At 37.5% G+C, this 26,862-nt stretch overlaps 1 protein-coding gene across 2 annotated transcripts in view; it reads left to right on the top strand.

The window, feature by feature from the left end:
• Positions 1-23,721, top strand: part of NCBP3 (nuclear cap binding subunit 3) — a 27,972-nt gene extending 4,251 nt beyond the window's left edge. Inside the window, exons 2-14 of one of the 2 annotated variants that reach the window (XM_015597448.2) lie at positions 12-77; positions 1,970-2,075; positions 10,289-10,414; positions 12,428-12,556; positions 12,769-12,845; positions 13,605-13,713; positions 16,313-16,412; positions 16,707-16,810; positions 18,637-18,928; positions 20,262-20,416; positions 21,534-21,689; positions 22,578-22,740; positions 23,200-23,721. In XM_015597448.2, coding sequence (XP_015452934.1) covers positions 12-77; positions 1,970-2,075; positions 10,289-10,414; positions 12,428-12,556; positions 12,769-12,845; positions 13,605-13,713; positions 16,313-16,412; positions 16,707-16,810; positions 18,637-18,928; positions 20,262-20,416; positions 21,534-21,689; positions 22,578-22,740; positions 23,200-23,308 — 1,692 coding nt within the window. In that variant the 3' untranslated portion in view covers positions 23,309-23,721. Of the gene's footprint in view, positions 1-11; positions 78-1,969; positions 2,076-10,288; positions 10,415-12,427; positions 12,557-12,768; positions 12,846-13,604; positions 13,714-16,312; positions 16,413-16,706; positions 16,811-18,636; positions 18,929-20,261; positions 20,417-21,533; positions 21,690-22,577 lie in introns of both variants that reach the window. The other variant, XM_006922208.3, reaches the window with a different exon arrangement.
• Positions 23,722-26,862: the final 3,141 nt, after the last annotated feature.

Below are 26,862 nucleotides of genomic sequence, written 5' to 3'. Positions count from 1 at the left end.
CTTCATGTTAGGACACAAGCAGAAGATATGAAAACAAAGCTGGCAGCTTCATCACTGGAATTGATGTCACCTCCAAGGTAAGACAGATCATGATTTATTTATTCATTTTGATAAGCAGGTGAACTTGGTCCCTGGGACTTACAGAACTGCAATTATTCTTTACCTCCTATTTTCTTTTGTTGCTAGATTAAAAAAAATTTTTTAACTTAAATTTCATATTACACAGTGATGTCTTTGTGCATTCTGAAAACATCCGGGCAGTATTCGTGTGTTCTCACAACCATGACAAGTTAACCATACTTAACCATATCCGAGAAAAAGTTCTGCACTGGGAATGTTTTTGTATACTATATCCATTCTTTAAAAATGTATATACTGTTTCCACTCTAAATGAAAGGAAACATAGAAAGTGCTTGGCACGTAATAGGCCCTTAGTAAATGTCTTTATTCCCCACTGGTTGCAGGCTTAGAAAAATAGGATTTTCTGATTGTGCGGCTTAAAGGACAAGTCAGCTGAATTATTCTCAGTACCTGGGAGTATTATCTTTTATCCGGTGATTTCTATTACTAATTACCAACTTCACTGTAACTACTTGCATAGCCAAACCTATTATTTTCCTTATTATAAACAGTTGATGTATATTTGTTGGTTTAATTGGTGAGGTCCAGTTCAGACATTCTTTCTGATTTTAATGTGTGCAATTAAGTTTGGAACAGAATTTTAAATTACAATTCTTAATAATGGTATTATATTGCTACATTAGATGTATAAAAACAAAAATAAAAATAAATATGTCATGCTTACCTTTTTACATTTTATCTGGGTCTCTATCTGTCTCAGATGGCTTGAAGGCCAAAAGAAAGAAGTGATCTTTTAGACAGACAAGAAAATAAAGTGAAGATGTTTTCTTACTGTAATTGAAAATGAAGTAGACTGTACTGTTCTTAATCCTACAGTTTGCTGTTATATGAAACAAATATATGGGGGAAAGGGTGGTAGTCCCAGAATTGGTACTTAAGTTGTTGCTAAAGGAAGGTAGATTAGTTGTTTGCACTGAGAGGACTTCAGTGAAGAAAATTAGCATAATGGTTGGGAAAAAAACAGAAGTGTTGCTGCTTTACCAATCCTCACAAGCTTTCTATAGTTAGACCTTCAATTAGTGTGGCAAAGTTAATATACAATTAATGAAGGGTTCCTAAGAGCTATCAGAAACCCACAGTTGGGCCTGAATTTATTTTAGCTCTTGGAAAGAAACTTATGAAGCTGATGATTTTGTTTTTTAGTGCAGCATCAGTGCTGCTTGTCACTTAAAAGATGAAAACTGGCAATTCTATGGACATGAGCCTAGAATAGAAGAGAGAGTTTCTTTGCTTCAATGTTATTTTTAAACCAGGAAAAAGCCTCAGGGAGTGGACTGCTCAGGCAGACATAATGTGGAAGAATGTGATAGGTGTGATTACCATGCACACAGACAATGTGAAATGGGGGTGGTGGTGGGGCTCCTAGAAATAGCACTGAGATCAGAAGAAGCCTTATTAGCTGAAGTACCGTCAGCAAACCTTTTAACTTTTTTCGTGCCTCAGTTTTGGCACCTGGAAAATTGGGATGTTGAGATTGTTTAGTTATAATTTGTTCAAAGCATGATTGCTAATAAATGAAATGTCAGAGAAGTGAAGCATTATTTATTACTCATTGAATCAACAAATATTCATTGACTACCATACTCTATCCCAAACACAGTGATAGGCATTGAATCGTCATGGAGATTATTGCAAATTCTAGCGACATTAGTGTACACTCTCCTAGTCATTGACTATCCAGTTCTCTTCAAAAATTATTAAAGGTACATTGTTGCTTATTTCTTCTGATTTATTTTAGAGTTGTCACTGATGCATTATGTTGTGTTTGTGATTGTGTGTGTGATTTAACTTTCCTCCATTGAAACATGGCTTTTTCTGTACCTTCTAGGAAGCAATTGAAAAGAAAGAACAACGAGCCAAGCGTTTCCATTTTCGATCAGAAGTAAATCTTGCCCAAAGAAATGTAGCATTAGACCGAGACATGATGAAGAAAGGTACAGAGTGTTTGGGGGGAATTTTTCCACATTTCCCCAGAGAATAACTTTTAACTATCATGGTCTTGTGCTTCTGGCCTTGCCTTGCATGTCCAGCCCTCATCTAGATATTCCCAAAAGAAAGGAACTTTTGAAGTCTCCATTTCTGAGATTAACTGTTTAAAGTTGAACTGCTGTTAGCTATGTCTCAGAATGTTAGAACTGGGAAAAAAGAGATTGTCATATCAGAGAAAGTCACCCAGTTAGTAGTAGAGCTGAAATTAGAACCTGTGCTTGTACAGACTCTTACTCATTTTCTGCTTTTATCATGGAAGGGTTAACTTTTCTTTGCCTTTAAATGTAGTGGAAGTGTATCACAGTGAGCCTTTTAGGGGAGTCAGAGCAAATATTGGGATTGGTGAGGGAAAGCCATCAATAGGGTATTTTGCTTCCTAGAACTCACCCTGAATTGTATAGAGTAATCTGCCCCAGTTTCCTGAAACCACTTGTGAATAAAAGGGAAAATTATTATTACTTTTTTAGTGAGTTTATAGCCATATTTATTATTCCACTCTAATATAAATCCATGAATACAAAAGATCTGCATCTGTTGTATTTGCAAATTTGGATATTTGTGAAGGCTTAATAGGCAAACCTCAATGTGTGATAAAGGTCTGTGTTCAGCTGTGTGAGTTTCTCTAGGCTTGAATGATAAAAACATGTTGAATGAATGGAAGAATAGCTCCTGTTTGTTGAGAACTTGCTTTCTTACCAGGCACTGTGTTAAATAGCATATTGCATATTCATTTCTTACTCATTTCTCACAACAACCCTATGAGGTGTATATTTTTTATACTTGTTTTACAAAGCAGTAGAAATAGGTTTAAAGAAGTTTAATAAATGATCCATGGTCATGCAGCTAATAAAAGTGGAGTCAGGATTTGAACTTAGGGTTTTCTGATTCTCAAGCCTTGCTCTTAACTACTCTGCTCTCTGTTACTTTATAAAATGTGATATGTAACAGATGCAAACCTCTTTAATCCATCCCATTGGATAGAGTAACTTGGATGTAGAGCTCAATTCTGGATGCTGCTTTACTCTTTTTCCTGCATCATGAGTTCAAGTTGGAAATATGACCTTCCTTCCCTTGCAGGCTGGGTTTCCAGGCATCTGTCTGAGTGGACTTCTGTTTCAGGAAAAGTCCTGTGAAGGCCAAGCACAGCTAAGCAGCTTAGCATTCATGTACCTGCTCAGTCTGGACTCAAGCAGAGTTCTGAAGCCTCTCGTAACTCCACCTTGAAAGCACCATAGTTTTACCACACCTGTTTGCTTCTAGTCCTGTAATATTCCTTGTGACATCTTGCCTCTGATCTTGTTCATGCCTTTCACTCTGCTGATTTTGCCCCTTTTTGTGCCATGCTTTGTCTGGTTCAGGTGTCATTTCTTCAATGAAGCATCCCTAATCATCCACTCAAATTTCTTTCCCACCTGCGTTGGAGCTCTTCAGGGTGCTAAAGCCCTCCTGGAATCTGACTTCAGTTTTTTTGTGAATGTGGGCAAGTTATTGAACCTTTTTACATCTCAGTCTCCTTATCTGTAAAATGGGAATGTGATACCTACCTGATAGGATCACTTTGGGAGTTAAATTTTAATTAAAAAATTGTTTTTATTTTTAGAAAAGCAATTTGATCTCATGGTTCTAAAGATATTCCTAAAAAGCAGTAGATCTACCTGGATGTCAGCTGGGCAATTTCCTCATTACAACCCATTTTTTCATCTAGGAGGCAGCATGGCCTAGGATAGTTAGTGTTTCTGAACTCTGGAGAACCCTGCTGTCTATCACAGATCAGTTTAAATTAGAATTGGAGGTGGGTAGGGGCGGAGTGGAGAGTTCCCAGAGATACTTTTATATCTCCCTAGGTAATTCTAATGTGTAGTCAAGATTGAGAACCATTGGTGTTGTGACTAAGAGTGTGGGTTCTGAAGCCTGACTGCCTGTGTTCAAATCCTGACTTATCACTTTCTAGCTCTGTGACCTTGGGTAAGTTATTTATCCTCTAAGAACCTCAGTTTCCTCATCTAGAAAGGGAGATAACAGTACTTGTCATAGATAGGGTGGTTGGGAGGCTCTAACAAAATGTTAACAGTTCTTAGACTGGTGTCTGGCACATACTAAGTTTTCAATAAATGTTCATTTTTATTACCATTATCTGGCGTTTTTCATCTTCTAAGCAGTCATCTAAGTGTCCCAGCCTCTTGGGAGAATGGGGACATTGGAATAAACATCTTGACTCCTGCAGCCACACAAGGTGTCAAGTTATTGCTTCTTAGTACCAATAACAATAGTAAAATATACCATTTGATAAATGTGCTACTCTGCTATGTGGATAACTTGTCCTTTCAACAGTCCCGTGAAGAGAAGGTATTTATCATTTCTGTTTTACCGATGGGGAAACTAAGGTGCTGAGAGATCAAGAAACTTGCTCAAGGTCTCACAGCTAGGTAAGTAGCAAGGCTGAGATTTGAAGGCTGGTCTGACTGAAGCCTGCTCCTAACCTCTCTGCCAGCATTCAGGGACAGAGTTTAGGAAATGCTCCACTGGATCATTCTGCATCAAGAGTGACTTGCTACTCTCTTGAGTGACTTAGTATCAAGCAGCTTTGGTCTCCTTATCCCAAATATCAAAGCTCTCATGGTTGGAAGAGACCTTACGTCCCCCAAATCCACCTCCTGCCCAGCACTGCAGGCCTTTTGGCAAAGTTCCCAACAGTCTTTTGACTTCTGCTTGCATGTTTCCATAGTGATGGCAGAACTCTTTATGAAGCAATCAATATATTGTTTTTGAATATATGATAATACATATTCCTCATGTCCAACAGAAATTGCTTTCTTATAATTTCTGTCAGTTAGTTACCATGTAACCCTTAGAACAATAGCATTTTCTTTTCTCATCACACAATAACCCTTCAGGTGAATAGACAGTAAGCCCATTTCCTAAATTTTCTTTATGTGACTTGACTCTCTAGTCTCCCTCCTCCACACTCTTTTCACTTTTTTTTAAAGGTGAGGTGTAGGTTCCAGATATGGTTGCATTCATGGAGAGTGTGGTAGAACTATTATTATCACAGTCTCTGTCCTAGCCATTTCTTAGTGTTGTACTCATCTTGTAGTCAACCACAGCACCCAGGTCTTTTCCCTAGGAATTGCACCTATCGAAATGGTCTTTCTCATCTTGTACTTGAGGCACTGTTTTAAAACTCTCTTCTTATCCCTATCAAATTATATCTTACTAACTTCAGTACTCCATTTCAGCCCGTTGAGTTCCTTTTCATCTTAACTGTACTTTTTAACATTTTAGCTGTACTCCTCACTTTGATATGCTTGGCTTCTGCATTTTTATCCAGTTGGTAAATGTTGAACAGGGTACTCCTGTATCATGCCATGAAAAGTAGATCCATGAATTATAAGCCTTATTATCAGGTTCACATTTCATTTTATTGTCATGAGGAACTAGATTACATGCCTTGATGATCTAGCGATGGAACATCATCTGTGGTGTTATTTGAATTTCTTGGCCTGGTAATGCTTTCAGAAAAAGAAAATGAGGTTAGTGTGACTTGCTTCTTAGTGAACCCATGTCATGAGAGACTTGGTTTCTTAACTGTCTGATAAGCTGCTTTTTTAAAGATTTCAGAGAAATGACATTACTTTGTCCTTTCAATTTGTTTTTTGGGAATTTCTCTTTTCCTCTTTCAGGAAAATCAGTACAGGATCAGTCCTCAAGGCTTTAAGGTACTTTGCTCCTTCCTTGTGACTTTTTAGAGATTACTACCTAATTCTGAAATCACAGCTGCAACTTTCAGCAGCACATTGGGATGTAATTCTGGACTAGAAGATTTAAATCTATTAAAACTAATTCTTATGCTTTTGTGACCTATCTTGGAGTTTAGTTCTTACTTAATGATGGCTATTCTATCATTTCTACTATCAATTAATAGAAACAGATAAACAGTTCCGCCTTTTTTCCTTATTACCTTCCCAAACAATGTTACCCTAAACACTTTTTAAAAACCGTCAGCATTTTTGATGAGCCTTTATACTCTGGACTGTACCCTTTTCTTAATTAGATGTTACACAGACAACTCATAATCACCAAAAGAAATTTGGAAAGTAGAGTAAAAAGAAAATTTGCCCACAGTCTACCCCCTAAACCCAGTCATTGTCAACATTTTGTATATATTTTTTTCTAATTTTTTTAATGTGTGTGGACTTTATTTTTGTTTTGCCTTTTCCTTTTCACTTGACAGTCTGTCATCAGCATTTCCCGTGTCATTTTATAGACTTACATTAATCTTTTAGATTCTTACATTCATTCTCTTATATTTGTCATTAGTGATATACCCTTTATCTCTCTCTCATATGTGTTCTTTGGCAAACTGCTCACCCAAGCTTTGCTGCTCTCTTTCCTTGGGGTCATCTCTCAAACTCTTGAGTTACTGTATTTAGTGTCTCCCAAGTTTTTTGATCATTCTAATCTGAGGCCATGGGATTGGCTACTTTTTCACTGGATTTTCAGAAATCTGCTTTCCTAAAGGCTTGAGTTTTGTGTCCCATTACTTGCAGTGGGGCACATTTTTCCTTTAGAAAAATCCAAGATAATGCCTTCATCACCTTGCTTATAGTCAACACTCAGTAAATGTTCAGTTCTCGTTCCCTGATTCATCTGTTCACTGCCATCTCCGCAATTATCCCTTTCTCATGGACTGGGCACAAATCTAGGCTCTTGCTTTGTTTTATTTTAAGTAGTGACATTGTTAGTAAGATGAGGTATTGAGCATTCTCCTTTGGCAGTCTTCCATCAGATCTTGAGCTTAACAAAGTTTCCATCTCTAGTGAGTCTTGCCACTGTCAATTTGGTTTCTCTTGAGAATGAATCTTTCTTATCCTCCAGCTGATTGAGACTAGTTTATCTCTGTAGTGATATGGCTTTTGCATCTTTTTTATATCTCTGACTGCTTCTTTTGAACAAGATTGTCCATCTCCCATTTCTAGATGTGTATACCATTCTTCCTACATTAAAATAAAGACACCTGAGACCAGAAGTTTTATTCCTTCTTTTTTGCTTTTAAGCTGTTTCCTCAACTGTAGGTCCACTTCCCCCTCCCCCATCCCCCAAAATATAGTGTTAGAAAAATGCTCTGATGCTCTGGATATTTCTTTTGGTCATTTCTTTTGGTTTTATTTTTCTATGCTTGTCTGATTTTTGATTAAATCCTTGTTATTAGATCAACAAGATTCCTGCAAGATGTTTTCTCCCCGATCCTCAGTCTGTTCCCTCTGCTATCACCAGGAGCTTTCCTTGTTGTTTGTTTCCTTCTGCAGAACCATCTCTTTACTTCTCATGGTTCTTATCTCAAAGAACTAAGAAGGCCCCCTGGTCTTACCTCTTCACTTTCCCAGTCTGCATGCTAGAGTTACTCTGGATGTCCAGTATCGACACCCATCTCATTTGGGCCTTTGTTCACTGTTGCAACTAATAAGGACTTGCTGAGATTCATAAGTCTTGGTGTTGTCTCTTGTCTTCATGAATCTGACTGGCAGGAAGGTACTCAGCTGATTTAGTGTGGCCACACCTACATTGGGCACCCATTAAACTTACCTTTTACTCTCCAAAATGACAAAACAACAATTAAAAAAAAATTTTTATCTGATAGTATTCACATGTATTTTAAGTTCATTTGTTTTAAATAAGACTATATGACATACACTTGAGAGTAATAGACATTGAACTTTTGACAATTATTTCAGAGAAGGGAGGGAGAGAAGGGATGTGGAGAGGTTACACAGGTCTCAATTTTATATGTAATATTTTATTTGCCTCTAATCTTTTAAAGAAATTAATCATAAAGCTAGGCGGTGGACCTATAGATATTTAAAAATTATTTTTTATTAATATTGATATGTTTGCATATTTCACAATAAAAAGATTAAATGAGGTAATGTAAAGTTTTAAGTAGAAAATTAGCACAATCCTGGTAGGTAGAGCTGAGGTTCCTTTTGACCAGAGCCTTCAACCCTTCTTCCTCTATTATCATCTATTATCATCAGTGTGGAGTGAATTATACCAGGCCTTTTGTAGGTATTTGTTTACACAAATATGTACCCTTAGAAAATATATGTTGGTGTTTATGTTTTAATTTCTTTAATGTCATCAAATTATGTATATTGTTCTGCAGCTTGCTTTTTTCACTCAGTATTGTATCTTAGAATCTTTCCATGGTGTATAATAAATTATTTCATTGTTTTTTAACTATATAATATTCTATTACATGCATAAACCAGGATTCATTTAATATGGATAAACCATAATATTATTACTATGATAGCTACTGAGTTATTAGAAGTAGTAGTGCAACGAACATCTTTGTGTGAGCTACTGTGTGAACCCACGTGTGTTTAGGGTAGGTACTGAGGAGTAGAATTCCTATACCTATAGGGCATGTGCTAAATTACATTTGTAAAGGACACCTTCAGAGTGGTTGTGCCAGCTCACACTCCCACCAGCAGAGGGAGTGGCTCTTTCCCCTACACTACTAACAATTGATAATAAAAGACATAAATTTTTTAAAAATCTAGTCAATTAAAACTGATATCCTGTTTTAAAATGCATTTTCCTAATTGGTAGTGAGGTCAACCAAAATGACAAAACAACAATTAATTTCCTATTTCATATGTTTATTGTATTTCCTATTGTATGAATTGCCTGCTCATGTCCTTTGCCCATTTTTATTTGGGCTGTCATTTTCTTATTGATCTATAGGATTTCTTTAATTTTTTTCTTTGCTTCCCGCCCCCCGAAATCCTCACCAACACATTTTTTTTTCTCATTTTATTTTTGTTCACAATTATCCTAATAGGTATGAAGTGGTATATCTCATTGTGGTTTTGATTTGCATTTCCCAATGACTAATGATGGTTGACAACTTTTCATGTGTCTATTGACCATTTGTGTTCTACTTTGGGGAAATGTGTATGAAAGTCTTTTACTCATTTTTTAATTGGGTTCTTTGTCTTTTTGTTGTTGGTTTGGCTATATAATATATATTTTGGATATTAGACACCCATCAGATATATGCTTTGCAGGTATTTTTTCCCATTCTGTAGGTTGTCTCTTTACCATTATTTTTTTTTAAATTTTTAATTTATTTATTATTTTTTTTTTGGTGACATTAGTTAACAAAACCCAGTAAGTTTCAGGTGTACAATTTAACAGTAAGGTATATATATTGCATTGTGTGTTCCCTTCCATAGTGATTTCTTTCACTAGTTTATTGTCCATGTCCATGAGTCTGTTTGTTTGTCCTGTTCGTTTGTTGCTTTTAAGTTTATATCCCATATATAAGTGATATCATGTGGTTTTCAACTTTTTCTGTCTGGCTTATTTTACTTAGCATGATTATCTTGAGGCCCATCCTCTTTCTTTGCTTTATATCCAGGGGCAACGTCTCTTCTTTTCAGAAATCGTCTTAAATATTAAACATTTCTCTTGAACATACATTTAAAAATTTTAGAATCAATCAGCTTTTCAAGTTCAGTGAATAATCCTGCAGATTTTGGTATTACTTTAGTACAGGTTAATTTGGGGAGAAGTATCATGTATGTTTTTTATTTATCTCTTATGAAGCAAATATTTATTGAGCATCAGCTCTATGTCAGTACTGTAGTAGGTAATGGGGTTACTAGGCGGAGCATAGCAGACATAATCATTACTCATAGGAGATCTCAACGCAGTGGGAAAGACAGATATTAATCAAATGATCAATTATGTATGTGGATCATTGTTACAAATTGAGATTAGTGCTATGAAAAAAAGTGGTAAGGAACCATGAAAGCATATTAAAGGGGAACCAGATATAGTTTGGAGATTCAAAGAATGCTTCCTAGACAGTGATTTTTAAGAGGTATCATATATTTTATGAACACCATTTGTTTAATCTTTCTCATACAAATATGCCTGTTCTGAATTAAATCATTATATAATGCTCTTGGTCTGATAAAAATTAAAATAGTATACCTTGCTATCATGTTTCATTTTCTTTTTGAAATAATTGTCATCTCTTTCAGCATATTTCTTTTCTAAACACATGTTATCTGAACTGTTATAAAGGGGTACTGGTGGGATGTGCAATAGCAGGTGGTCATATTCTGTCATCTTTTCTGTATCTTGTTTCTAGCAATCCCCAAAGTGAGACTGGAGACAATCTACATTTGTGGAGTAGATGAGATGAGTACCCAGGATATCTTTTCCTATTTTAAAGAATATCCTCCAGCTCACATTGAATGGTTAGATGATACCTCCTGTAAGTATACCCAAGTTTTCTGTTGAATATGTTTTTGTTTATGATTTTAAAAGTGTTCTTGCTATGTCAGATGGTGAGTGATTATAGCCCAGACTACTTGTCTATGCCTGACCTCTGCCCTTAGCCTAGGAGAGAAAAAATTGCCCGTTGATGAGAATCAGAATGAATTAACCAGTCTGCCAGATTATACCCCATGAATATTCCAAGTCAGTTCAGAGTGGGCAACCAGGGCTTTGGTGGCTGGTTGCTGGCATCTGAGTCCAGTGTACATGATTAGGCCTCTTTAACTCCCACAATTTCTCAACAAAGGGGTAGATCCGACTGTATAGACTTGGTGTTGAGGGCTGCATTTTCAGGGCTTTAGACCTTGTCTTTGCAACTTGCCATATAGAGGGCTGTCTCTACCTAAGTGTCTCTAACCTGGAACTAGACCATACCCTCTGACACTGTACCAGACTGCTCATCGCTCCTTGCCTTTGGTTGTGTTTTCTGAAACTTCACCTGCTTGCTTTAACGTGGGCTGCTTAATTTGCGAACTGTAATTTTTAATTTGCCTCCTCACTCCAAGTCTGGCCTGACCTCTGGTGACCACTCTGCTGGCTTCTTTTGTTGACTCACTTCTAGTCTGGCTTTACTTACTGCCTCCTTGCTGACCTCCTAGGTCGTACCCTGTATATCAGCCTAGTTTTCTGGGCTACTTTCTTTAGAAGATGTTGATTCAGTGTTTGCGTTGAAACTGTAATTTTTAATTTGCCTCCTCACTCCAAGTCTGGCCTGACCTCTGGTGACCACTCTGCTGGCTTCTTTTGTTGACTCACTTCTAGTCTGGCTTTACTTACTGCCTTCTTGCTGACCTCCTAGGTCGTACCCTGTTTAGCAGCCTAGTTTTCTGGGCTACTTTCTTTAGAAGATGTTGATTCAGTGTTTGCATTGAAAGAAGAAGAAACATGACTGAGTAAAAGATGTGTCTCCTTTTTTCTTTTTCCTTAACTTACGGCATCTAAATCAGAGGTTGGTAAACTTTCTCTCTAAAGGGCTGGACAATAAATATCTTAGGCTTTACAAGATATAGTCTCTGTCTCATTTACTCAGCTCTGCCAGGCTATTTTCTATAGAACTTTATTTACAAAAACAGGTGGTGGATGTTTAGTTTATTATACATTAATTACCTAAATAAAGCTGGTACAAATATAAACAAGTCAATAAATGACAAATGATGGGCTGGTTATATTTTGCTAACCCCTAATTTAAGCCATTGAAACTAGCTAAGAGACATTAGAGTTGGAGGGACCCTTAGAGTTATCCAGTTCAAATACCTCATATTTTACATCAGAAACCAAGAAACATAGAAGGGAAATTGTTTGCCCAAGGCATGTTAGTAACAAAGGTGACTCTTTAGACCTTCATTTCCCAAACTGAGATAGAGAAGCTGTTTTAAACAGTTAAACAGGTTTTGTTTCTATAAGACTTCCCAAAACCTTTTTCTTGCTAAATTTTCTTCCTTAAAGAAGCAAACTCAATTAGTTGCTACAAAGTTAAGTGTCACGCCTCTATTTTCTATATCCAGTGATGATACCATCATCTCCCCACTTTACAAGCGGGGAATGTCATTTAAAAGCATGTTGGGATGATAAGGAACAGCAGGGGGCTTCCCTATAGGGGGCAGTAGTGTAAAGCGTAATCCAAATATATTTGATAATTATCATCATTATTCTCATCAAGAACTGTTAACACATGGCACTCACTGTGTGCCAGGCAGTTTTAATATACAGAATCCTTTTTCATGTAATCTTTGACCATTATTTTGTAGAACCTAGTTTAGGAATGCAGCTCTAGGTTAATTTCATCAAAGAGCTTTTGCTACCACTTTATTCTTTTCATTAGTTAGTTTGTACACTTAGAGATACCAGTCTAGCTAGATGGGGCTGCAGCAATGAATATGATGCAGTCTCTGCTCTCAGGAAACTTACTGTTTGGATTCGATGTAACGTTTTATTTTACATTTTTTTTTAGGTAATGTGGTTTGGCTGGATGAAATGACAGCCACACGAGCCCTTATCAATATGAGCTCTTTGCCAGCCCTGGATAAGATAAGAAACAGGGATACCAATGAGGACAAGTCATCTGAGAAAAGTAAAAAAGGTAACTAAACACAAAGGAGGAACTTTAGGGCTGAAAGTCCTGTTATTTACACAGTAGGTTTGGGTTTCTGTGCCGAATGTTACATAGCATCACATCACCAGTTTTTTTTATGATGCTCTAGATCATCAGTAAATAGGAGAAAATATTGGACTTTAAAATGATATGAGATGGAGTTATATTAAAATTCATCTTGTGTCTCATACTCATTTTAGACAAACAGGAAGACAGTTCAGATGATGATGAGGCTGAAGAAGGAGAAGTTGAAGATGAAAACTCAAGTGATGTAGAGGTTAGTAATAGGGCAAAGATATATAAATATACAGTTTTACTGTAAAAAAGATATATATACAGTTTTACTGTAAAAAAACTTACTGTCTTTTTATTTAAGGCTTAAAGACTTAGTAAGTCGTGTTCTTCCTCTGGCTTTCACCATTAGACCTTCTGAGGTTGTACCAGGCTCTTGGCCTTTAAGTTTGTGTGGCTATAATGAATGATTCATCTTGAAATCTTAGACTAGTACTCACTTTTACTTCTGTGTAAAAGAAAATGATTTTATTGAGAAGTACTTTGAAGTGTTATCTAATCAGTAAAATTAAGAAAAAGCAAGTAATGGCATATTGTCTTACTGGCATATTGCATTATTGTTGGAAAAATTAAAGTGTATTCATTTAAAAAATATTCATTGAGTGCTTACTATATACCAAATTATAGGGGATATAATAACGTCAAGCAAAATAGTCTTTGCCCTTTTGGAGCCTACCTTCTGGTGGGGAAGACACAGTACACAGATACACAGATAGGTAATATAATATCAGGAAGCAATGAATGCTATGCAGAAAATTAAGAAGGATAAACAGAGAATAATGGAGACCATTTTTTTAGTCAAGGTGGTCAGGGAAGACCTCTGACTTAGAATTCTGCGGAGGAAATAGTGCTATAATGCTGATAAGTGTTTTTAAGGCAGAATGCTTTCTTAATGGTAACTTTGCTACTGAATAAATATGAAAAAGGCTTTAATTTTTATATTGGAATGCTCTTTTTTCTTAAGTTGGAAACGTTATCTCAGGTAGAAGAAGAGTCTCTGCTAAGAAATGATCTTCGTCCAGCTAACAAACTTGCTAAAGGAAATAGGTTATTCATGAGATTTGCTACAAAAGGTAAATGTGTTATATGGTATTGATTTTTATTTTTAATCAAAGTGATTTATTCTTTAATGACATCCTTCTTTTTTGAATTGGAAGTTAGATCAAGTAATCTCAGTCCCTACAAACAATAATGTACTGTGCTTATGAAATGATGGCTTACTGCCTGAGTTGGAATTTCTGACTTTGAATGTGAATATTAGCGATTTGTATTCTTTTGTGATTTCTAGCTAAAGTAAGTTATTTTCTGTTAAAGCTGGTTTGCCCAATGTGCTTTTCAGCCAGTTTATCATCTGGACTATGAAAACCTTTCAAAATTGTATATTTTTATTTATCGCAGCAGTATGCTTCTGGACATTGCTAATTGTGCCATTTAGCTCTAATTCCCTAAGGAATTAAATCAAGTCTTTTAATAACTCATAAGGCTTTTTTTGCTCAATGATTTTGGGTGCACATTAAGCACACAGGTTTGTTTTTTGTTTTGTTTTGTTTTGTTTTGTTTTGTTTTGTTTTAATGATTTGAGAGTTAGGGATGACAACCCTTCACCTTGAATACTTCAGTATGTATTTCTGAAGAATAAGGATTTGGTTTTACACACAGCACAGTTATCAAAATCAAGAAATTTAACTTTGATATGACTACTGTTACCTAATCTGTAGTCCATATTCAGATTTCATCAGTTGTTCCAGTAATTCTCCCACTCTATATTTAAACTGCCTGACACATAGTGAGTGCTACGTGAGTGTTAGCAGTTCTTAATGATGATGATGGTGATAATTATCAAGTAAATTTGGATTGTCCTTTATTCTCCTCCCTGCTAAACTGGGATCCACTCCAGGACTGAGTGTTAATGTATGCCATGTCTTCTTAGTCTTCCTGAATCCGGAACTACTCCTCTGCTTTGTTTTCCTTGACTGAGCCTTTTTAAAAGAGTATAGGCTCATTATTTTATAGACTACCCTTTAGTTTTGGGTTTGTCTGATGCCTCCTCCTGCTGCAACTTGGGTTGTGCATTTTAGGCAAATAATTTTGTGGAAGTGACGTTGTGTTGTTTTCAGTGCATCATATCAGGAGGCACATGATATTTATTTGTCTCATTTCCGGGGATGTTATTTTTTATCACTTGGTTAAGGTAATGGTTGCCAGGTTTATCCACACTGCGAAGTTATTATTTTTCCATTTGTAATTTTTAAATTTGTGGGAAGATACTTTGAGGTTATGTAAGTAACCTGTTGTTCATTAAACTTTCACACAGTAGCATTAGCATTCATCAACTTTTTAATTCTATTATTTTTGTATTAGTTGGCAGTTTGCTGTAAGGAAGAGCTTTCTCTTTTACCCATTTATTTATTTGCTTATTTATATCAGTTTAGTCTCCTGGAGTCTTATTTTATTCAATGGGTTATCATCCCTTGCTATCATTATTTTGATTCATGAATTGTCACGAATTGGCCAGGAGAGCCCCTTCCAGCTGTGTGCTTTTGACGCGTCTCCAGTATTCTTTGATCACTTTTTTTATGATACAATAAAAAATCTTGTTTTTTCAGACTCAACTTGTATTTTCCCTGACCCAGATCTAGAACCATCCATTTCCCCAAGTAGTTGGTGGGCATGTTTTTTTAGGGGGCCTATACTGGTTTGTGCTGCTAAGTTTTACCCATAGCACTGGATACATTCACAATGGGGTTCCTCCTGCGCAATCAGCAAGTGCCCAAGGAGCTGTCAGAGACATTTATCTATGAAAATATGTGTGATCACTGACCACTTTTCCTTCCTATTAACTGACATTTTAACTCAATAAATGGGATCTCTTCTACATTTACTCATTTGAATGCATTCTTTATATATGGTATTATGCTGTTTTCTTTAAGCCATTTTGAGTATATCATGATAAACTGGAAAAAATGGTTTAGCAAATGCATGGAATTATGTATTGTCTGTTTCTTTAATCTTATTTCTGTATTATTGGAATGTTGTCATTCAGAAATGAATGTCATCTTTCAGGGGGTAGTGAAAATGCCATTTCTTCTAGAAGGCCCTTTTGATTCCTGAACACCTATAATGACTGAAATGCTCTCTCTCTCTCTTTTTTTTTTTACTTTGGAAATTCATTTATTCACAAATGATCTATACAGTCACAGCAATAAACAAATCTGAGTGTTATACTCAGTCCTCGCTATGTAGTGACTTTAACACACAGGGGTCAGAATTAAACCTCTCAAACAAAGTAAGTCAAGTTAAGGAATGAAGGAAAGAGAAAAGAAAGGACATAGAGGGAGAAAGGATGTGAAGAGGATGACTGATGCTCTCCTATGCTTCTTAGAACTTTGTATCTTGTATTGTTGGTTGTTTTTAGCAGTATTTCCTCCATGAAGCCAGCTCCTTAACAGCAGCTTCACCTTATTCATCTCTGTATTTTGTTCCACCCCCTCCACACTGTACAGCCTTAGTAAGCACTCAAGAAAGTGTTGAATGTTTATAGTGCACCTTTTCCTTTTGTTGGCAGATTGTGCTGATCTGATCCTAGCTTGGAAAACAATTTTCTTTTAAACCATTCTACATTGTCTTCACACCCACAGGAGATCCTAGGTAACGGTTGTAATTAATTTTTAGATGACAAAAAGGAACTTGGAGCAGCCAGAAGAAGTCAGTATTACATGAAATATGGGAATCCAAATTACGGAGGCATGAAAGGAATTCTTAGTAATTCTTGGTGAGTCCAAAACTGTAAAGTATAGTAGTTTAAATAGTACTTAAACTTTTTTAATCCTTTAGTTGGTATTCTGCAGTGGAATGCCAACACCATGTGTGGACTCGAAGGAAAACAAGAGGGAAGAATGTAAGATGCTTAACTGTGGTAAACGGTGTGAAAATGCTGAGTTTCATTTTCATTTCAGATGTCTCTATTTCAGTACCTGACATTGCATCAGTGTGTAGTTGAAATTAGTGGATTTCATGGTGCTTCCTGTTGATTTTTGATTATGTGCTTATTTTGGCAATGTTGCAGGAAGCGAAGATATCATTCCCGTCGCATTCAGCGGGATGTGATCAAGAAGAGAGCCCTGATTGGGGATGACGTTGGCTTGACGTCCTATAAACACCGACATTCTGGTAGTTGCCTGCTCAGCTCTTGGGTAGACACATGTTTGGCTCCCGAAATCATATTTTTATTCTTAATACAATCTTTTAAGGTTCCAAACTTTATCATCCTCTCTTCCTTGCCCTCACCCTCTGCCAACATATAGGAAAGTAAGTCAAGTCACGATTAATTTTAAATTGCCCATACAAAGAGGTCAAATGATTTTATAAAAGCTGTTCTAACAAAAAAGGCCAAAAGTGACAAAGGGAAAATTAAAACAAAACTATTCTTAGGGATCTAATTTTTCTACTATTTATATCAAAAGCTGCATGAAAAAAAATTATTTTATCAGATAAGCTGATTTTTTTTTCCTGATAATGATAATAGGTTGCTATGTCTAGTGTTTTACACTTACTGGCTTGTGCCCATGAATGCCTCAGAAAAGTGGGTACCATGACTTGAGCGGGTGGTGGGCAGGCTGTCCATCTGACTGACTGACTGACTGACTGACTGACTGACTAACTGACTAACTGTCTGTCTGTCTTCCTTCCTTCCTCCCTCCCCGCCTCCCTCTCTTCCTTCCTTTCTTCCTTTCTTTTTCTGTCTTTCAGTACTTATTGGAAAAAAACAATTTTCATTATGTTTTATAAAGATTTGTTTTTATTTTGAACCTAATCTATGGAATCTTCTACATCGTAGAACTAGTTAAGTCAGCATACAAACATGGAATAACATGCATACACATTTATCATTGTAATAGGGACAGGAAGAAGTGAAGTCTGCATTTTTATTTAATATGTATATTGAAAATTCAATATTTGAAATCTGCATCTTAATGAAGTTACACTTTTCTAATTTCAGTTACTTTAAGATATTTAAGATATTTCATATCATCTTTATATTCATATTAAAGAAATTACAAAGCAAATTGCCCATAATTCTAGCACTCTAATATAACAACTGACTTTATTTTACATTTTTCCTATTTGTTTCTTTTTATAATAAATATTATAATTTTCATGAACATATATTTTATATTTTGCTTCTTCCACTCACAAGCATTTCTTTCATGAACTTTAAACCTACAATTGATTTTCATTATTTCTGGAGGTTATGTTCTATAAAGTCACCATGATCATTGAGGTAGTTTGTTAACTGATCAGTATATAACCTTGTTCGGAATGTGTTTCTGTTTAAAGATACCTTATTTAATACATATTGTTGATTCATTAACATTGGACTCACAGTCAACAGCACTGTAACTCATGCCTGAACAAAGCTTATCTAACACACATATTTTCCCTGAAAGGCACATTATAACCTCCTTGTGCTTAGGAGCACTAGATAGCTTTGGCACTACCAAACAGTGAAATCACCAACAAAAGCCACAAAAATGTGAAAAGACTGCAAAAAGGACAGTTATTTACAGTGAGAGAGATGAAATAAGAAGGCAAAGCATTACTTTGTTTGACCTCAGCTGGGAACATGCATGTCTGGTGACTCAAAATATTTTGCCACTCTGCACATGTCTACAAATGACCTTGAAAATACTGCGAGTATTGATTTTGGAGTCAGAAATAAATTTGGAAAATTTGCATATACGAATCTGTGAATAATGACAATTGACTATATTTTAGATAACTTTATAATATTCCATAGGCTGCTAGGTCATACTTTACCTAGCATTCTTCTGTTGTAGCTATTAGAATGGTAACCGGATTGGCACTATTATAGATATTGCTTCAATAAAATCTTGGGCATGGGAAGCCCTTCTTTTAAAAAGGTCACCAAAATGAATAGAAAATCAGGCTTGTTAATTTTAGTGCTTTTCCTAATGTTTTTTGGTTAACTTCCTTAGGACTAGTGAATGTTCCTGAGGAACCCATTGAAGAGGAGGAAGAGGAGGAGGAGGAAGAGGACCAGGACATGGATGCAGATGACAGGGTGGTGGTAGAGTACCATGAGGAACTCCCAGCTCTGAAGCAGACCCGGGAGCGGAGCACATCTAGGCGGTCCAGTGCTAGCAGCTCAGACTCCGATGAAATGGACTATGATCTAGAACTGAAAATGATTTCCACTCCCTCACCAAAGAAAAGCATGAAAATGACGATGTATGCTGATGAAGTGGAATCACAGTTGAAAAATATTAGGTAAAATTTTTTTCTATTTGTCGATGGTAGCTTTTAATTTGATTTTAAATACTAATTACTAACTTCCTCTTAATTCATCTTAATGTTGTAATCACTTTATCTGTTTTAATTTCAGTCCTTTGTAGAGTTTGAATAAGTGTCTGATTTTTTCCTCAAAATAAACAAGAAGAGGTCCTTGTTATAAAAACTGTAGACAATATAAAAGGTAAAAATCACCTGTATAATTTTTCTCTCCTAAGATAAGGACTATTAGCAATTTGGTGAATAACCTTCCTGCTAGTTTTATGTATATACATAATGTGGAGAAATTATAGATATATTTGTACAAAAATGAAGTTACGCTATTTATATTTTTTGCAATATGCTTTTTCCATTTAATATATTGTAGACATCTGCTGTTTTTTCAATTGTAGTCCATTGTTTGGAAGTATCATAGTTTATTTAACCCAATCCCTATTGGTGGATATTTAGGTTTCTCTTTTCTTATTATTACACTAGTAGATAAATTTCTTGAATTCCAGTTGCGTAAAATGTATACATGTTTAAAATTGTGGTATTGCTAAGTTTCCATCCAGAAAGGTGATGTTCACTCACATTGCCACCTATTACCTACACACTCACCAATGTTAGGTATTATCACTCTTTCTAATGTTTGCTAATTCCATGGACAAAAAAAATAATTTTAATATGCATTTTCTTGGACTAGTGGGGATGAATAGGTTCCTGAGGGCAGATAGCATATGTACAACTCAAAGGGTTGATATCTAGGGATGCTCTCTTTAAGTGTTCTTTAGTGGTGAATTTAAGGAAAGCTGGTTTATTTGTATGGCTTTGTTCACATCCTTACTTTTAGTTTTTAGAGAACTTTCTGATGGTGAATGCTGCCAGAATAATGCTGGCTCCTAGCATGGTAGCAGATCTCTTTGACAGAGATGTCTGCCCTTTAAAGAAAGGGATCGAAGACTCATGTTTTGACTACAGCCAAATCACAGCCTGGGTGAGCAGAGGCCCCATACTCATTGCTGGCCGCTACTTAGTGTTTGTCTCAGGAGAAGGGAACCCACAGTTACGTTCTCTGTGATAGCTTACAGATATTATGTGTGTAAACCACCCTGGAAAACTCAGGAACCTGCTCACCCTGGCTGGTCTCTTCAGCAGGCTGATCATGATTCTTGTGAACAAATAATTATTGGTGTGTGGTATTCGTAAGTGAATATTAGCTATATTAGACTGAGTTTCTTAAATTGTTTTCTCAAAAGTATATGAGATTGTTGTGAGGGCATTGTCCCACAGTTGAAATTGATTAACTGTGCTCTTTTTTTTTTTTTTTAAGGAATTCCATGAAGGCAGATACTATAGCCACAAGCAACATCAAAAACCGAATTGGTAACAAATTGCCACCTGAGAAATTTGCAGATGTCCGACATTTATTAGATGAAAAACGTCAGCACACACGTCCACGGCCGTCGGGCAGCAGTGCTAAATCAGGTATTGTGCAGTTGTGTTTCTGGGCTTCATTCTGAGTTCCCGAAAGCAAACTGCAGGGATAGGTATTGGATAAAACATTGCCATTTGTGAACTGCTTGCATTGTTCTGGTTCATCACTTATAAATTTCGACTTAAGCATTGGAACTTCAGGACATGGAAATTAATCAAACTTTTGTAATACTCACTTTCAGTATTTTATTGAATCAGACAATTATTTCATTCTGTATGTCATTGGTATACTTTATATATAATGATAATAGAAATTAAGTTGAGTCGTTGTAGAAATGGTTAAGAATTTGAACTAGATAGTTCACATATCTAGTTCACATATCTAGATAAACACACATATACCAAGTACGTGGCCATGTCTGTTATGTGCCAGGCTAGGTGCTGGGAGTGCTGGAAGTCTTTGGAGGGAATGTAAAATCATGGAACTCCAATGAGTGCACACATTCAGATAATTCCAGCCAAAGCAGAATGGAGGAAATATTCTGTTGAGTCTGTAAGCAGTGGGCTGTGAGAGCAGCAAGGGGAGCTAGATATATTCGTGGAATTATGGAAGGCTTCTTAGAGAAAGTGGCTTTAGAGTGAGGCTTTGGGGAGGGAATGGGATCTCAGCTTGCTAACATACTTTTTTGAGGAAGTAACCCGATCTTGCATCTATTTTAGAAAGATAATATGGAGGCAGAATGAGGTGGGGTATTGAGTTAAGTAAATAACAAGGACCTGAGCTAGGGCAGGGACTGTGGAGATAGAATGGTTGAGAATGTGAAACCTCATGAAGGAAGAACACTCAGCACTGGGACGTGAGGGAAGAAAGGGAGAGAAACTGAAATGTTTGTGAATTATTTGGTCTGCTTGGTTTTACTTAAAAAGCAAAAAACAAGACAATTGACTCTGCCTCAGAAATTGAGTTCTAGAGCAGTCAGCTGAGATATTTTTTCCCAAGAGCCCCTATATTGGAGTTTTCCTAGGGGAATCCATACTGATTGAGTAGAGAGGCTTCTAGAAGCTTGATTGGACAGATTTGGACCAGGTCCTATAGAGATCTCAGGTTGACAGAACAGATAGCAGAGCATACATGCTTAGTAACAGGAGTACTTTTTTCTATTTCTAGATATACGCCAGCGGTTAGGAAAAAGACCGTATTCTCCAGAAAAGACTTGTAACCCTGTTGTTCGGAGAGAGCCTTTTTCTGATGTACATAGTAGGCTAGGTGTTCCCAGGCAAGACATTAAAGGCCTCTACTCTGACACTCGGGAGAAGAAATCAGGTTGGTAACACTCGAAACTGATGGGAATGGAAATCGGGTAAGAGCAGGGACAGTGAGTATAGCATAGAAATACTTCGTTAGCAGAAGGCAGGACATAGCAAATGACAAAAGTAAATTATTTTCCCTCTTCTATTATAGTCATTGTAGTAATAAGTAATAATAATAATAATAATAGTGATAATAATATGGAAAATTTAGAAAATAGACAAAAAGACCCACTCGTTTCTTTCTGTTTAGTGCAAATACTTTTTCATTTCATATATGCTATTTCAATCTTTGTCCATATTCATATTCTATTTTTATATATCATTTTATCGTAATCATTTGTCCACATTGTTATATTCTTTATAAAGAAAACTTTTAATTGCCTTATAGTGAGCTAGACTATGAAATTCTAAACACATATTGCTATATTAGATATTGATAAAGTGTATTTTGAAAATTAATGGATAGTGGGCAGAATCTCTGAAAGTTTACATTGTAGCAGGCCCATCAGTTTGCAGAATGTTATACCTGGGAATAATCTGGGGATGGCCCACTCCTGGCAGATTGAAACTCTACACAGAATGATGAGTCTCACCAGGTAGGGGCAGGTGTAGCATGAACAGCCCCCCCAGTGATTCTGATATGCCTAGTGTGGGGGAACGCATGTCCCCTAGTTTTGAGATTCTCCCCTAAGGTTCAGATCCCTCAGTTTGCAGGCAGGGACTACAGCCATGGAAATGAGATTACTTGTCCAAGACTGCACAGACCCCCACAGACCTGCAAGCACCACAGACCCCGCTGTGTTTCCAGCTCATGAGGTGTTGGCAGTGCCTCTGCTGCCTCAGTATTACCCTGCTTTTCAGTGTTGACTGTCAAAACTAAAATGCCTTCTCACCCAAACAGGTAATTTATGGACTCGCTTAGGATCTGCATCCAAGACCAAAGAAAAGAACACGAAGAAAGTGGATCATAGGGCTCCTGGCACTGAGGAAGATGACTCCGAGCTGCAAAGGGCATGGGGGGCTCTGATTAAGGAGAAAGAACAGTCTCGCCAAAAGAAGAGCCGGTTAGATAACTTACCATCTCTCCAGATTGAAGTTAGTCGGGAAAGCAGCTCTGGCTCAGAGGCAGAGTCCTGATGCCCTTGGGGCCAGTGGCAGCTGCCCTAAAGCTTGACATTCTTGCGCAGGGTGGAGTACACAGTAGGAACCTCCCCTGCAAGAGTTGGCACCTCTCCTGCTCTTACTCATAGTCACCCTCAGCTCTTGCTACTTCAGCAAGACATCTTAAGAATGTGACGTGTTTTGAAGGGCATCTATCTTTTGCTGCAGAGTTATAGTTCTGGGCCCTCAATTCTTTTCCTATCACCCCACAAGCTTTACCCTTTGAGAAAAAGGCAGCCCTCCAGATTTTGTAGACGTTTTTCTTAATATTTTTAACATTGTGTCTTTTAAAAGAAATGTTTTACACAGTTCATCCAAAGAGCAGAGAACTGAACTTCTCACTATTGCCTTGGCCCTGACAGCTGTTACCAGCACCCTTTTCCCAAGAAAAGTCAATTCCCAGGTGCTTATTGGACAGCCTTCGAGGGGGAAGATGAGGGAAGCTGCCAGCTCACCCTTCCAGGACCCTAGTGTGGGGGCCGAATCTCATGGACCTGACCTCAGAGGTGCACCAATGCCGCCCAGGTAGATAAGAAACACAGCGTCAATTGATCGTGCTTCTGTTCTTCCCTGGGGATTTCTGTTTTAGGGTCTCTTGTTAGTGATCAGCTTGAAGTGAAGATCAAGTTCAGTGCTATGGGATTTTTAGGAACAAAAAACTGTGACTTCTGGATTTGGGGTGGATTTTTTTGTGCTGGGGGCGGGGTCATGGGTTAATGTTGAACAATTTTTAAGTCTGTATTATGTTTTAAAAATATTAATGATTTAAAAGTTTAAATTTTTAATTTTTATATGTGAAAGTACTTCCTGTTGGCTACAGGGGAAGCCCAAGTGGTGTCTTATGTGCTGTTAAATATATATTATATACTTTGGAAGAAGGCAAAGAGAGGAGTCTCATTATTTTTAAATGATCCTAATTGTATAGTCTGTCTGTTGTACATAGAGTTTAACTTGCTTTCGGCCACTGTAGGAAAAAATCCTTCCATTCGAGATGGGGTTCTGTTGTTTGTTATCACTTTAGAAGTAATACATTGATATTTATTCTTTCTATCTCCCAAGTTCTGGCACTGAAGACATCTTTGAAACTGGCAAATAAGATTACAGTTATAGAAATTTGAGTTCATTTATTTCTAAACTCCTTTCAGATTATATTACCACAAAGAGGTGGTAGATAATTCTGTTTTCTTTTTTTTTTTTTTTCTCATTTTTATTTTGAAGTATTTAATGTTTGCATTCCTCTGCAGGCTTAAAAAAGTTTCACTTCAATTAACTACATCTTGGGAGTTAGACACAGTAAGCTTTTGTCCCTTTTGTGATGTCACAACTCCTCACCTGTCTGGAGCATTTCAGTACCCAATGCAGTCCTGGATTTTAGAGATCTTTATTTGTGGCTGAGCTAATGGTCACATGTATAGATGATTGCACCGTGGTGCAATTGAATGCAGAACACTGTTGTTAATAAAGTAAAGGGCTGTGAGACCTGGGAGCTGCAGCAAAAACTGTGTTGTCCCTGTTTTGTCGATTGACCGGCTTTTTTCCCTTGCATTAGAAAGACTAGAGCGTATAACCATGTTAGGATTCCAGGAAAGAGATGGTTCAGGTTTCCCTGCCAGTTGAGACCTGAGGCTTCTCAGCTCCTCTTGCTCTGTGAAGCACACAGCTGAGAGCCAGGTTCTTGAGGAGGGGTCAGGGTTTGGGGAGCTGGTCGAGTGAGAAGAATGAAGCCCTGAGAGTCAGAGACCTGAATGCTAACCCCTGGTTCTTCGATGGTCCTGGGCCTTGGTTTCCACATCTAGTTTCCACATCTAGTAAATGAATGGACTGGTACCAGAGCTTCTGGCTTTGTTGGTGCATCTCCCACAGCTATGGCTGCAGTGAGCTGGCCAGCACTGGTTTCTGTTGCAGGTGGGGGCAGGATCAAGGAGACAACTGAGGGCTTCTTGGCATTTTAGCTAAGTTCATATGAAGGAGACAACTGAGGGTGTACATGAGCTTGTGGACAGGGGCTTACCCCCATCCCTTTGTAGTCTCTGGGTGGGACAGAGCAGTTTTTATGGTCAGGGTCTGACATCGTCTCTGCAGTGTTCAGAAAATGCCCCCTCTTAGACTTTGTGTTTTCTAGTCATGACCCTTTCCTAGCAGTAGTTCAGGCCCATCTGTCCCTTGGCCTTTTAGCCCTCACCAGTCTCCTGCTAGAGATCAGGGAAGACTTTCTAGAAGGGTAGTGGTATGTAATGAAAACTGGGCCTTTGATCTATCCAAGAAAAATGCCCACTTCAGCAATCTGGCAATTCTCATAAACACGCAGAACCCAGATAAGTATCTTTAAAGATTTTTAAGTTAATTTCTGAAAGTTATTGGCCTTAGCCTCTCTTGCTCTCCAGCTTACACTCAGATACTCAGATCTTGCAACATCTTATGTGTGCCCTGAATGCCCAGGCCCTTTCTTTGGAGTTTGAGAGAGAGAATGGACAGTCAGGACAATCCCCTGGCCAGCAGCTCAGTGGGCTTTTACTCCGGGCGCTCTTCAAGTATATGGGCAGCAGGGCTACGCACTTTTCTGTATTCATCTTAGTCTTACCTGTATAAAATTTTAAATATGTTTTTGCTGCTTGATAATAATTAGATACCTCATTTCTGTTTCCCACTCTACCTCTTGGGTGAGGTACTAGCTGCCCAGGAGAACTTGTGGAGCCTGCCACAAGATGTAAACTGTCCTCACCTGGCCTCCTCTAGTCTGACCCCCATGAATCCCTCCCCTTAGTTCAACCACTGTCTTCTGTTCCATCCCTGTAGTAGCCTCTTCATTAGTCCATCTGCCCCATCTCTGTTCTGCACACTGCAGCCAGGATGAACTCTTATTGTTAGCAGCTTTACTGAGATATAATTTGTATAGGTTGCAATTCACTCATTTAAAGTATACATGTCAGTGGCTTTTAGTATATTCACAGAGAAGTGCAATCATCGCCATAATCAATTTTAGAATATTTTCATCACTAAAAAGAAACTTGGTACCCATTAGCAGTCATTCCACATTCCCTCACCCTCCGCCTCCGTGCCCCCCCCGCCCCGCCCCGATAACCAGTATTTCTGTCTCTGAATATGCTTATTCTGAACATTTACTATAAATGGAATCATATGCTTTGTGAATATTTGTGACTGGCTTCTTTTCACTAAATGTATTTTCAAGGCTCTTCATTGTGGCGTGTGTCAGGACTTCATTTCTTTCTATTGCTAAATAATATTCCACTGTGTGGCTTTACCACACTTTATCTACTTCACCTGTCAGTGGAGATTTGGGTTATTTCACTTTTTGGCTAATATGAATAATGCTGGTATAAACATTTATGTACACATGTTTATGTGGACATATATTTTCATCACTCTTGGGTTGTATACCTAGGAGTGGAACTGCTGGGTCACATTGTAACTGTCTTTAACCTTTTGAAGAACTGCCAGACTGTTCTGCCAAGTGGCTGCATCATTTTTCATTTCGTCCCAGCAATGTATGAGGTTTCCAATTTTTCTACATCCTCTTCAATTCTTGTTATTTTCTGGTATGAATTGGTATCTCTTGGTTTTGAGTTACATTTCTCTGATGACTAATGATTTTGGGCATCATTAGTGCTTTTCATGTGCTTCAGGATGAACTTTCTTAAGAAAGTTATTTGTTATTTCTTTGCTTAAAACATTTCCAAAGCTTCACCATTGTCCTTGGAATAAATTCCAAACTCCTTTGATAGCTCGGACCTTGTCACCTCATCCCCCGCTGCCATCTGCTCACTGGTTCTCTGGAACCATCTTGATCTCACCAACCTTCCAGACTGCTCAGTCTTCTCCCCCTCAGTGACACACTATTCTGTTCATCTCCCCCTCCTGCCTTGCCATCTCTTTTACCTCATCCTCAAGGACTTAGAGACCCATCCATAAGGCTACCCCCAACTTCCAGAGCCAGGTTATGGCCCTGGCTTTGTTTCCCATGGTACTGCCATGTAGGAGTCTCAGTTCACTCTAGGGTTAGATTA

Source organism: Pteropus alecto, unplaced genomic scaffold (genome assembly GCF_000325575.1).
Source record: "Pteropus alecto unplaced genomic scaffold, ASM32557v1 scaffold398, whole genome shotgun sequence".
In the NCBI taxonomy this organism is placed as follows: Eukaryota; Metazoa; Chordata; class Mammalia; order Chiroptera; family Pteropodidae; genus Pteropus; species Pteropus alecto.
Note: the sequence above shows the minus strand (reverse complement) of the source record. Positions and strands in the feature narration are given on the sequence as shown.